At 45.8% G+C, this 14127-nt stretch overlaps 1 protein-coding gene across 1 annotated transcript; it reads left to right on the forward strand.

Moving 5' to 3' along the window:
* Positions 1-426: 426 nt before the first annotated feature.
* On the forward strand, positions 427-1779 carry adra2c (adrenoceptor alpha 2C). The gene has a single exon (XM_084687209.1). The coding sequence runs from the start codon at positions 427-429 to the stop codon at positions 1777-1779; it is 1353 nt and encodes a 450-aa protein (XP_084543335.1).
* The last annotated feature ends 12348 nt before the right edge of the window (positions 1780-14127 follow it).

Genomic DNA, 14127 nt, shown 5'->3' on the forward strand with positions numbered 1-14127 from the left:
GTCCCTGTGATTTTCAATGTGAATAGCACGTGGATGTTACAAACCTCTTGAGCTGGGTACTTGGTGGAACAGCGGGGGAGCGCGAGAAGGACGGATGCAGGCGCAGTGTAGATGGAGTAGGACATATACAGTAGCTTACGCAGAGGACGCATGGATTTATGGAAATTCTTTAATGAACTGTTTGGTTCTCACTCGGGACAATGTATATCTATTGAAACGAATATTATTTAGTCCTTCTCTGGGTTAAAAGACGGAACATGCAAACCCTGAAGATGACTGACAGGTGAGGGGACAATACAAACATACTGTTTAAAGAAAATAAATTAAGAGATGTGATTTGAAATAGTAAGCGCGCGAGTTTAAACTCGCAAATTAGAAAGGCTATATTTTATATTTTAATTTTTAACTCGCCTCGATAAATCAAAAATGGATTTTTTGAATACCACCATTTGGGCGGACGAGGAGGCTGAGATATATCCTAATTCCACCACGGGCAGTCTAAAAACCTCGCTGGTTTCAATCGTGGGAGTCGCTGGACTTGTCAGCTTTCTTATCCTGTTTACCATTGTGGGGAACGTATTGGTTGTTATAGCTGTGTTAACCAGTCGAGCTCTAAAACCTCCCCAGAACCTTTTCCTTGTGTCTCTAGCTAGCGCCGATATTCTCGTGGCCACCCTTGTCATGCCCTTTTCCCTTGCAAACGAACTCATGGGTTTCTGGTTTTTCGGCAAAGTTTGGTGCGACATCTACTTGGCTCTAGACGTTCTGTTCTGCACGTCCTCCATCGTCCACCTGTGCGCGATCAGTTTGGATAGGTACTGGTCGGTGACGCAAGCTGTCGAGTACAACTTGAAGAGGACTCCAAAACGCGTTAAAGGGATGATCGTGGTGGTGTGGCTGATATCTGCAGTCATATCTTTCCCCCCATTGATATCAATGGACAGGAACAACAGTGACATCAGCCCTCAGTGTGAGCTCAATGACGAGACCTGGTACATCTTGTACTCCAGCATCGGGTCCTTCTTTGCGCCTTGCGTCATCATGATCCTGGTCTACATCCGGATCTACCAGGTGGCAAAGACCAGAACCAGGACCATGTCAGAGAAGAAGAGGGAGGTGGACGGAGCCGGCCCAGAGGGGAACGGGCTGGTGCGGGCCGAGGGAGGGGGCGGCGGCGGCTCCGGGAAGGTTAACGGCGGTGACGGAGAGAACGGCCACTGCCACCCTACGGTGCCCTCATTACCCAATGAGTCCAGCAGGACGCCGGCGACGGACCACGAGGACGACGGCGACTTTGAGGAGAGCAGCTCGTCAGACGACAAGAACACCAAGAAGCACCCCGCCCACGGCCACGCTCGTCATCACCACGACGACAAGAAGGACAGGAAGTCAAGCCGGAAGTCCAGCTCCGCCTCCAAGCACTCCAGCAGGAAGTCTCGGGCCAGCGCCAAGTCCATCGAGCTTTTCTCATCGCGGAGGAAACGCCGGAGCACCGTCTCGCGGAAGAAGATCTCGGCAGCGAGGGAAAAGCGCTTCACGTTCGTCCTGGCGGTGGTCATGGGCGTGTTCGTGCTGTGCTGGTTCCCGTTCTTCTTCTCCTACAGCCTGTACGGAATCTGCCGGGCGCCATGCGAGATCCCGGAGACGCTCTTCAAGTTCTTCTTCTGGATTGGTTACTGCAACAGCTCTCTCAATCCTGTCATCTATACCATCTTCAACCAGGACTTCCGACGGGCCTTCCAGAAGATTCTGTGCAAAACTTGGAAGAGAAACTTCTGAGATGTCTTCTCTTTCTTCATTTCTTTTTCTACATCTCTCGTTTGTCCTCTTTTTCACTCTCCCCTCTTCCTCATCATATTTTCTCTGGTATTTTCTTTGGTATGGGCTGGTGTGAGAGGTTTGAGGTCACATTGCCAGGGGTTTCTATAGTTACCATAGCGGTGACATCATCCTTTCTCCACCGTCAACCCGTCTACTATGGTGGGTGGCCTTATAAAGATGACATTGTCCTGGGAACATTTATACAATGTCTTTAGACAGACGAATACAGACATAAAAGATATGTGCTCTGCGCAATTGACTGCAAAAGACAGGAGGGTACTTCACTGACAGCACAACCCTTCTATTTGACTGATAACAGTGTTCTGGCCTTGACAATCTCTGAATAATGATTCAACGATGACCTTAGATAACAGTATTGATTTAGGTTTATCAGGGGATTTTTCTCCCAATTTTTTTTTTTAAAGTCACCACTGTGATGACCAATGGGACGAAGGGGCTCTTGCTTGCTGATCTGACAGAAGCAAAACACAGTGTTTCCATGGTGAACAAATGGAACATATGAATCAAATCACCTTCCTGCTAATGAATGATCAGGGGTTGAAAATTGCAGCAGAATAACAGAGGATCATGTTTGTTGAAGCCTCGAGCGCCTCTGTACAGCTAGAGACGTTTTTATGATGACTTTGCACATGTGGCTTTTGCCCTGGGTGTTCTGAGGGTGGTCATACACCATGTTCCCTCCCAAAGACAAGTACTGACGCTGATTCTCCTTCCCCTGCTATGAAAGACCAAATTGGGGTAGGAAGCTCTCTATTCCGGCGCACAGATGGGGATGCTAAAGGCTTTCAACGTGTATGCGTGCCTATGTAACGGAGAGAGGGAGAGCTTTTTCCAGCTTTTATGAGTGCGTGCATGTGTATGTGGAACGTGCATGTGCATTTAGATAGATGTTGTGTGCGTGTGCGTGCATGTGTGTGTAAGTGCGAGTGTCTTGTTCTTCACCAGCTGTCGAAAGTGTGTGTACGTGTGTGTATGTGTGTGTGTGTGAGAGATAGCCTGCTGTTTCTGAGAACTGCCTCTCTCTGGGGAAGGGTTCTGTATCAGACGCAGTCCAAACTACTTTCACTCTGTATGGCAGCATCTCAATTTGTCTATTTCCATCAAACACTCTCTCTGTAACTCTCTTCTCTATCCCTTCCCCCATTTTCACTCCTTGTCCCCCCTGCCCTCTCAATCTCTCACACCACCGTCCTCCCCCCCCACACACTCAGAGTAAAAACATATGCTTTATACAAATATATATATACATATACTTATTGATATTTCTTTATTTTTCAAGAAATGCTGTGTGATTGTGCTTGTTTCCCATGTCCATAGGTTCAGCACAGTCCTATAGCGTGAGCCTCTGTAATCATGCTTGTTGGTATGACGATGAGTCTTTGTTTTGTATTCAGAACTGGTTTCTCTTAACAGTCGGCCTCTTTTATAACTAAACACTTGATAATACTTCACAAACAACACAACAAGGACTGTCTTACTTTACAATGTTCACATCAAGCACATTCTCGATGATCCAATAAAGAAATGACCCAGAGACCCAGAGCATCCTTGATTGATTGCTTCCGACTGATTCTTAAATATTATTACTTGTTTATTTTGTTTGTTGTAGTGCCGCTGACCCGTGAGGTTGTACTAACCCGTGGACGTTGTGATTCAGAATGTTTATTTTCTAAATATCTGTGAGTCATTGAGCCCTCGAGACTTAAAATGTCCCTTTGATCAGAATCTGTGCTTCTGACTGGATTTGTGGTAAAAATCCAGTAAAAGGAAACAAACCTTAGGTATTGATGACAGACTGCGGCCATCAGACACTTCCCCAGTGTGTACTCCAAAGCCCGCAGTGACTGCAAAACCTAATCCTAATTAATCTAGCAAAGACTCACCCACCGTCTTTTAGCATACAGTGTAGTTTTTACTTATATAATACATTTACCTGACACAATTACCAGATTAAATTTTGCACAGTGTCCATTTCTAGCTGTAAAGAGGACAGTATTATAGTTTGTTATGTTTGTTCCTTACAAAGAGGCCTTGCATAAAAAACAAAGCACCGACTCTAGGTCAGAATTACAGTGAAAGTTGAATGTGATGCTGACTCTAATAGTCTACTCTCGCTGTCTCCATCGTGACACATTTCAACAGGGATCAGAAGAATCGTAGAAAGTCTGTTGAAGCTTGTACGAGGATTTCATTTTTGACCGAGAAATGCTTGCCTCCCTATCGTGCTTATTTATTTATCCAGTAAGACTGCTAACCCTCCACACACACACACACACAAATGTATCTTTCTGCAATGACTGTTTAACTCACCAACCAGGCTTCTCTGGCCTTTCACAGAGCTGATGAAACAAAACCCTTTGAACTCTCTCTGACTCTTTCACTTCCTGGCCCCCACCAGAGACGCACAGAAGGAGAGAAAGACAACGAGGAAAAGAGAGAAAAAAAAGACGGAGTAAAAGGAGTGAAAGAGAGAGAACAAGACAGACAGGGAAAAACTTACACTAAAAGAAGAGAGGGAAAACCAGACAGAGGAGACAGAGAAATGGCCTTTAAAGGGGATTCCTTGAACTGGAAAGGTGAGAAGTAACACACTGGGAAATGCAACGAGCTGGAAGTGGAAAGAAATCTGTCCTACAGTTTACGATCCTGTTTTGACCTTTAAATTACCTTAACATTTCTACTTGGCTGGCTGGGCAGACATTACTGCAGTGAGCTGTAGAAGAAAGGGATACCGAGGGGAGCAGAAGGTGGTTCTAAAGATGATGGAGCGAAAAAAGGAGGCAAGAGAGAGGGAAAAGAGACGCTCGGCTGAGGGATTATCTTATAAGAAGGGACGAGAGGTGCTGGGTTTTACATCACCAGCCGAATACTCCTCAAGCTCCACGCTTCAAGACCCCCCGCCACGAAGAACCAAACACAATGCTAGCAATGATCAGCTCAACTCTCCGTGACCCCTTTCCCTCCCTTCCTCCTCTCTGCATGGTGTGCCAGAACCAATTAGAGTGGAGAAGGATGAGCAGCCGATTTGGCCAGGAATTTTGGGGAAGGAAAACTTTCAAGCGCGAGGGTGTTTGTGGAGAGTAAATACCTTTAAGAGATTATCTGTCTTGGAGATGTGAGTGACAGTTTCCTGACCATGAATTGGCCATGTTGTTCCATGTATCAAGGCTGGTGAAAATATTTCCGAATTGATTTTTTCTGAATTTGGCTCATTGGAAATGCACTTTAGAGGGAGTCATTGTGATTGCAAAAGCCCTCGTGTCACGATATCTTAGAGAGGGATTGAATTATTCCTTGTCAAGACTAAACTTTGTGAGGTTTACAAAATGAAAATAAAAAATAAATGACTACTTTCGTCCCCTCCTGCCTTTTCCATCCCTGCCTCCTCCCCGGTCCTCCTTCCCTCCTCCCTCCAACTCTGTCCTCCATCCCACCTTCACAAGCTCCGTTTTCCTCTCCCCTTCCCTCGCCTCTCGTTCTGAGTTTATCCATCCAGAACTTTAAACAAGATTACAGATAGGAGGGGGACACATATAGAAACAGAGAGAGGGAGAATTAAAGCGACAAACACACAGACTGAGTTTTAACCCCTGATTATTCATTAACTGATACCCTGTAGAAATTCAACCCTCCTCTCTCTTAGTCCTCCTTAGTCTACCTATGTGGGGAGATTACCTGAATTGCTCACAGCACAACCTTGCATCAGCAAAAAATGCGATGTCCCCCCCATTGCAAGCCGCAAAGAAACATTGCTGCATTCTGTTCCCCACCTACTCCCAATATCAACACATTTCATTGGACATCCAATGTGTAAGGATAATATAGGCATTCCTTCATTCATATAAAACCAATCACACCATATGGTAATTAGGTGGAATAACAACACGATGACAGGACTCCTGGCTGTTTCCAAGTCAACATTCTCATTCCTGGTGCTCGGGACCCACTGCACTGCATGTTTGAGATGTTTCCGGGCTTCACTGAGCTACCCGGGAGTCAGGTGGCTGAGCGGTTAGGGAATCGGGCTAGTAATCTGAAGGTTTCCAGTTCAATTCCCGGCTGTGCAAAATGACATTTGGCACCTCACCCTGCTTGCCTCGGGGGAATGTCCCTGTACTTACTGTAAGTCGCTCTGGATAAGAGCGTCTGCTAAATGTCTAAATGTAAACGTACCCATTCATATAAACCAGGTGTGATGGAAGAGGGAAACATCTAAAACATGCAGGGACGGGGTCCCAACCACCAGGACTGAGAAAGACTGAAGTAGATGGATATATGTAGCTTTGAAGGGGCAGGTGTCTAGCAGTCACACAGCAGCCATGCTATATCCTTTCTCTGTTGTATTAGATCCTGCCCTTGTGCTTTTGTCCCCCTCCCCTCTCCCCACTCCCTATCCTTTGCTCTCTTTCTTCTTTCTCTCTGACAGCACCCATCCATTTTCAGAAACTGCTCCTGCCCTGTGCCTTGAGATAGAGTCTCTGCCGTCCTCGTTGTGTGTAAGTGGTGTGTGTGTGTGTGTGTGTGTGTGTGTGTGTGTGGTATCTGTGTCTCAGGGGAGTGGGATGTGCAAGCACTGTTCTAATGTGGTTTACCTCTGAGCTACTGGGATATGTCAAAGAGAAAGAGAGAGAATGAATTAAATAAGATATAAAGAAAGGGAGAGTTTTTCCCAACCGTGGTCTATTTGGCCTACAATAAAACCCTGGAGAGGTTTAGGTGAGGCCCTGCTGGACTTGTACGGGAATGCATCTCACAGTCATGTACACCCTTACCCATGCTAAGGGCTTCTGTGAGACATTTATGACAGAAATTAAATTTAGTCATTTAGCAGACACTCTTATCCAGAGTGACTTACAGTAAGTACAGGGGACATTCCCCTCGAGGCGAGTAGGGTGAAGTGCCTTGCCCAAGGACACAACGTCATTTGGCACAGTGGGGAATAGATCCGGCAACCTTCTGATTACCAGCCCGACTCCCTCACCGCTCAGCCATCTGACTCCCTAAAATTAAAAATTAAATCCATGTTGTTGTTGTGTTTATAGTGAATAAAGAAACAGCCTAACCCCTACCATGCACTTTAAGTTTCAAGGATCTCAGAGGACTAAGTCTTACAGTGGGAGACGGCTCCCACTCTTGTTCCTGCCGACGGAGGGAGGGCCTCTGGTATTGACCAGATCTTTAACCCTCCCGTATCAGTGGAACGCAATGAGGCGTTGTGCTGTACAGTGCCATCATTATACTGTGGTCAAGGATTCAACAGGATCATCTCCTTTTGAGAGCGAGTGCAGTAGGCGAGGACAAAGGGGCATGAATACACACGCATGCATGCATGCACACACGCACGCACGCACACCCACACATCACCAAGGTTTTGGCAGGCAAAAATATGGTGTATGCAAATCATTAGCATATAAAGTAGGAATATCATGAATAGATATCAATTTTTCACCTACTGTCTTGATACCAGTCTACTTCAATGTTTCCAATATTACATTGTGACAAGGGATTAAAAACATGAAACAAGAAGAGGTGAACAGCCAGGTTGTGTGTGTGTGTTGGAGGGGGCGGGGCAATGGAATGCAATTAAGACATTAAACCGGAATGTTTTACTGGTAATACGATGCGTGAATACATGTTATGGTCAGTGATTTTCCTATAAGTGTCAGCTATCTGCTAATCTGTAGACACCATACACCTCAAAATAACCTGTATAGACTGAAGGCAAACATAGAATAACCATAATGTGGCTATTTTTCCTTTTCAAGTTGTCTTTTAGGTGACAGACATAATTAGTAGGTATTTGAAAAGGAAACCTAACACAAGCCACACATGAACACAAGCACCGTGCCCACGAGCCTAAACACTAAACTCAGCAGCTAGACTATAGTACTGGACAATGACCACTTGCGAACAAACCAATCTTCATGATCAGAGCCATATGTCATTTTATGTACACCCTGAATCAAGGTTAAAGTGACTATTTCCGCCGTCCCCACACCTCTCCGGTGATGGCTTAGAGTATCTGATTTGTTTGGTCGTCAAAGATACCAGTTGCCACGGGGATCCATTGCCTAGAGACTTTTGCCAAATGGTCCTTCTGGGTCTTTCCGGTATTGATCTCCAGATAGGAGGGGTCCCCCCCCTGAGGTCTGAGGTCAGCACCCATCTTGTCTGGAGAGCTGGTTGGGTCAGCAGGTCGTTACATTAGAGAAGAGTTATGTCTGTGCAGTGTCCAGTGTATTATTACTGTGATTACTTTTCAGTGATCTGTGGGTCACTGTGCGTGCCTGTTGCTGCATCTGTGTGTCACTGTGTTCTGTGTGATCTACAGTTCGTCATTGCATCGATCACCAGGAAACAAGAGCAACCATATATTGCAAACCAAGTGCCTCAAAGAAACCAAACAGAAGAAGGAAACCCGTGGGTCACTGGGTTCGATTTCTCCTTTGTCCCCCTCCACGCCTGCCTCCTTTGTCCTCTCTACACCTGCATCCAAAAAGAATAAACTTCTCGGTTGAATGTATCTATCCACGCTTTCCATCCATCCATCCATCCATCCATCCATCCATACTAGTTTGTCTACAGGCCCACTGCAATACCTCCATAAAATTTATTTTTTCTTTTGTTTCCATCTCAAACATGGACTGGCTATGTGAGACTGATGGATAGCAGGCAAAGACAACTGACAGCTTTTATTATAGAGACCTAAACTTTAACCCCCGTGCCTTTCCACACACACACACACACACACACATGCACACGCACACACACACACACACACACACGCACGCACGCACGCACGCACGCACACACACCAGCCTAACAGCTGCAGGACTATCCATTACCTCTGCAGGAAGCCTGACGTCCAGGAGGAGCCCACGTGACTCTGCCTTGGCGGATACTGCTTTCGGTGGACTAGTTACAGGATAATGGCGGCCATTATGTTTCAGCGAGACAAGTCCAGTCAGATATCCCATGTATCCAGAGGAAACTAAAGGGGCCATTTTGTGTCCTTAGGGTCATGCTGTATGAAGGGATGAAGAAAAGACAGGGGATGGACAGACTGTGGGGTTCCATTTTCTCATCAGTATCAGTGGCGGAGGATGGTTAACACCTTCAGCGCACACATGACCCAGACAGGCATCCTGGTGTTTGCCTTTGGGATGAGGATGGCACTATAGCTGCCGTGGCTGGGTTTGAACCCATAAACTGATCAAATAAGCTACCGTGACCCGAGGGCGGCAGCGCCAGGGCCCCTCAACATGACGCTCGCCGTGCGCCCCACAACAGGTTCAAATGATGTCATGAAAAAGGGATTGAGGAGAACATAAATCTGTTTCTCTGACACACACACAGAAAAACTATTAACAATTTTTTTGAAAGCATTTTCCTGCATCAACCTATTGTCTTCCTCCTCCCCCTTTCACGCACCCCCTCCACCACACACACACACACACAAATACAATCCCTCCACCGCAATGTGAAAATGATTTCTGGCGGCTTCTAAAATAAAAGGGAAATGAAAGACCAGTGGATGGATTGGTCTTGTGGTATAGCGTAAGTGATGGACAAGGGCAGATGATGGACTCTCTTTTAGGTGCAGCCATCTCCATCTCCAAAGCCTGATCGTAAATAAACCAGTGTTTCTACTCTCTTTCCATCCCTTCCCATGTGCTCTGAAAGCAGGGCTTGGTTCAGTGATCTTCACAGGCAGGGCCTCTCTTTCCTTAGCTCTCTCTTGATGAGACGTTAAATCCAAGGTCATTGTCAAGTTTGGGCCTTTTAGTGCCAATCATAAAAATATGACTCCCCCCACTCTCCCCACCTCACTACTCCTCCTCTCTCCTCCTCCTCTCTTTACATTCCGTCTCCGTTGTCTTCGTCCTGTCAATGTCACTCAGGAGACATCGTTAGTGGTCCTGCTACCCTGAAACGTCCTTGTTCCTCTCCCCCATTGTGTCAGCACAACTGATGCAGCTCTGAGATCGATAGTTTATCTTTATGGGGCCCATCCGGCATGTACGTCCCATATCCCTTGGTCCTCTGAGATTGGCTCGTGGAAGGCTGGGCTCGGTGGAGTGCTTGGATCGCTTCGTATCGGTTGAGCCCGTGTTCAGGGCCAAGCCTGTGTTCAGCCTGTGTTGTGTTGTATTCTATGCACTTCCATTATTCACTTCATTATGAAATTTGACTGACTGAACCTTCTTCGAAAGTTCATCAATGGCAAATATCAGTCGCACAATGCCGAAATGGCGTCGACACTGTTAAGTGTGTAGATAGGAATTAGCCAGTGTTTACAAGCAGATGCATTATGGTCGAAGTACGATAATGGAAAGACAGCACAGTAATCGCCCATGACAATTTTCAAATTGATTCATAAAAGGGTAATGTAAGACCCAATCCTAATTCAATCAGAGAGGTGTATGTGTGTGGTGGATGTGTGTGTGTGTGTGTGTGTAAGAGAGAGTGTGAGTGTGTGTGTGCAAGGGGGGGGGGGGGGAATCCCTGAATCCCTGAGACAAAAGAGCAGCCAGCAGGTGTTATCACTCACTGTGTAATTTCAGATCACTGTAGCGTTAAAGCTGTGATACAAATGTTGCTCCACAGATCATCACCATGAGTATCAGGAAGAGAACATCTGGAGACAGCTGTGTGTGTGTGCAGGCACGTAGCTACAATACTTGCAGGTAGGAATATGTCTGTGTGTGTCTGTGTGTGTGGGTGTGTGCGGGTGTGTGTGCAGTAGATAAGGATCATGAGAATCTGTTAATTAAAAAGCTCTGAAGCGGATCACTTTTTGCTTGTCCCACAAGAGCACAATTAACCTGCCTGGATGATGAAGCTTAGCATGCACACAAACAGGCACACCCACACACGTGCACACACATGCACACACGTGCACACACATGCACACACATGCACACACACACACACACCCACTGACTCTTCATTTATCAGCAGAAAGTCCTAAGGCATCTATCATGCCAGTAAGGCGCTTGTGTGGAGAAATTCAGACCATTTAAATACATGCACGCAAGCACACAATCACTGAATACATTATGGAACACAGATCGTAACAGACACACACACAAAATAGAGCCTTTAGAGTACATTATGCACGAACTGTGACACCCACCCACCAAACTAAACAGATGACATCATGGAGGAGGCAGTTGGTGCCAGTCTGCATGGTATATGCCATAGCCAGCCCCACCAGGACCTGTATTCAAGTAAGCACAACAACAGACTGTCAGTTATGTTTGATGTCAGCCATCCTACAGTTATACGTCCACACACACACACACACGTCCAAACAATGTCCATAAACAAACACACACCTACGCACACACACACAAAGACAGATCCTGCTGTGCAGTTGAGTAAAAGGTACCAAAAGAGTCAGTAGAATGGAAATAGCGAGTCTTTGCCTGTAGTTCCCCGTGTGCATACACACACACACACACACAGTCCGGTGGAGAGTCCCTTTGATGTTTCTACACAGCAGAAGCGGCAACAACCGACCAACGCGTCTTGAACAGAATCACACAGTCCACTTTGTCATCTCTCTTCGTTACACAACTCAAACAGCACACCCAGCCAGACAATGTGTGCTGAACAAGATGAACCCCTCCATCACCATATCTGCTGGAAACTCAACCAGACTTAAAGGTACAGAAATGTCTCTACAGATAAAGGAGAAATGCACACCCACTGTTTTGGACCCCCCTTGACACACACACACTTGCATGCTTAGGCACGGTAGTGTGTGTCTCTCCATCATTTCTTAAGACAGTTCTTAAGTTCCCACCCAGAAATTAATTAGAATGCTCTGGCATGCTGTGTGTATAAAGGGTTCCCTGCCAAAGCTAGCCTCTCTGCTGAATACCAATGACTAACTTAGCTACCTGGAAACCCCACTGAATACAAGGGAAAGGCACTGACTCTCCAAATGAACACAGCTTAGCATAAGAATAAAAAGAAACCCTCCATTGAATGACTTGTGTAGAAATGATATAGACAGCATAGAAGGATACTTAATACATCTATGCCGTTTAAGCAAGGCCAGTTCACAATGTCAGTTATCAAGTACGGAGGCTGTTAGTAGAAATGAAAAGATATTGAAGGGTTATTTCCAAGTGTATAAAGTAGTCTCAAGGTTTATCTACTGCCGTCTTAACATTTGCTCCCGATTTTAAGCTATGAAACATTGAACACCGTTGAGACAGGAAAGAGGCAGTAATCTATACTGATGTCCATCGCCCAACAGTCTATGCCGCCTCTGTAACATGCACTGCCTCACGCTGTTACAGTTTGACACTTTCCCATAAATAATGGACTTTTATTGAAAGTGAAACACTTGATCTCTGCTTTTATTCTGTTTATCTTCTCTGCCTTCCACTCTGGTACCGAACAGAACTGAGCTCCTCCACAGTGTGTTCAGACAAAGAAAAGGAGATGGGATGTTTTATCTTTTGAACCATTTCAGCCGGGTGGGCCGGGGGAACATTCTCACACTTTTGAAATGTGTTGAATCCCACAGAGGGTGGAAATAGCCATAATGTCAATGTTGTGCTTTGCTGTGTGTGTGTGTGTGTGGGGGGGTGTACGTGTGTGTGTGTGTTTGTGTGCGCGTGGCAGGATGCGGTGTTATGTTTCTGAAAGTAGGCTCCTTAAGCTATCCTCCGAAGCAGGAATGTGATGGAGAAAGAAGAGATGCATGTCCCTGGAGACTGGCGAACATGGGCACACACATCACAGCCGTCTCCGTCTAAAGGTGTGTCCTGGGAGCACAGCTAGAACCTCTGCAGGTGCAGCTGACCCATTTACGGAGGGCTGTTTGGAACAAGTCCTTAATTACACTGCTGGGAGGAAAGGAAGAGGAGTTTTAATTAAATAAATGACACATTCATCTACACTGTAGCTGCAACTGTGGAGGGGAAGTGAGTGAGTGAGAGAGATAGAGAGAGAGGTGCGAGAGTATGAGTGAAAGGGAGTTTATGTAAAACTATACTATAAACTATAAAAAACGATAAGGATTTGAGGGCTTGACACTCCCATCTTTGGCCTGAGCTGATGGCCTGAGCTGCTATTATGGTAGCACTACTGTTAATCTTTCGCTGGTAGCCATGGCGATGGAGCCCAGTTCACACACTGGGCGAAGAATGAACACAACAAGGACGGTGCCCAAGGTCGACCCTTACAAATGAGAGGTTTCCTTGTTAAGAGAGAACGGCAGTAGCTCCCCTGTGACCTCACTGGGCAAAGTGGAGTCTGAGCAACACACACATGCACGCACACACAGAGCTCTGGCCCATTAGCCAGCCTTGGACATGGTGAGGAGTAGAGACAGGCAGGTATTGATCCTTAACAGCAAGTCCTGCATTCCACTCAGACACACGGAGAACCTCTCGTCCACAGACACCAACAGTATAACAATAACTGCTGGACTTCCCTTATTATCTACATTGTGCCAACTTGAAGAAGACTACTAGATAAAGAAGTATTATCTGTAATGACATGAAGACAATTATGTAAATAGTGACCATGATGACAGTGACAATGGTGATTATAGTGACGATAGTGACGACAGTGCTGATTGTGTTGATGTGATGAAGGTGCTAATAGTGATGATGGGGATAATGTTGGTGATAGTGATGATGGGGATAATGTTGGTGATAGTGATGATGGGGATAATGTTGGTGATAGTGATGATGGGGATAATGTTGGTGATAGTGATGATGGGGATAATGTTGGTGATAGTGATGATGGGTATAATGTTGGTGATAGTGATGATGGGGATAATGTTGGTGATAGTGATGATGGGGATAATGTTGGTGATAGTGATGATGGGGATAATGTTGGTGATAGTGATGATGGGGATAATGTTGGTGATAGTGATGATGGGGATAATGTTGGTGATAGTGATGATGGGGATAATGGTGGTGATAGTGATGATGGGGATAATGGTGGTGATAGTGATGATGGGGATAATGGTGGTGATAGTGATGATGGGGATAATGTTGGTGATAGTGATGATGGGGTTATTAAACAAAGATCAACAATGAAGAAGATGGATGAAGACAGTGAGGATGACGAGGACAATGGCGAGGACAGGGATGGAAGGGGCTGATGATGACAGTGACTGGCAGTGTGCATAACATGACATAGCCCTATCATTTTGTAAAGTATGTGGTCAGTGTTCCCTGGACAGCCTATTTTAGTGGGGAAATAGTCTTTTGTATGTCCCCTGTAGGGTGACATACTCTATTCATTTCAGCTTCTTAT

The sequence above is a fragment of the Hypomesus nipponensis genome, chromosome 22, assembly GCF_054491055.1.
Source record: "Hypomesus nipponensis isolate SF chromosome 22, ASM5449105v1, whole genome shotgun sequence".
Taxonomy (NCBI): domain Eukaryota; kingdom Metazoa; phylum Chordata; class Actinopteri; order Osmeriformes; family Osmeridae; genus Hypomesus; species Hypomesus nipponensis.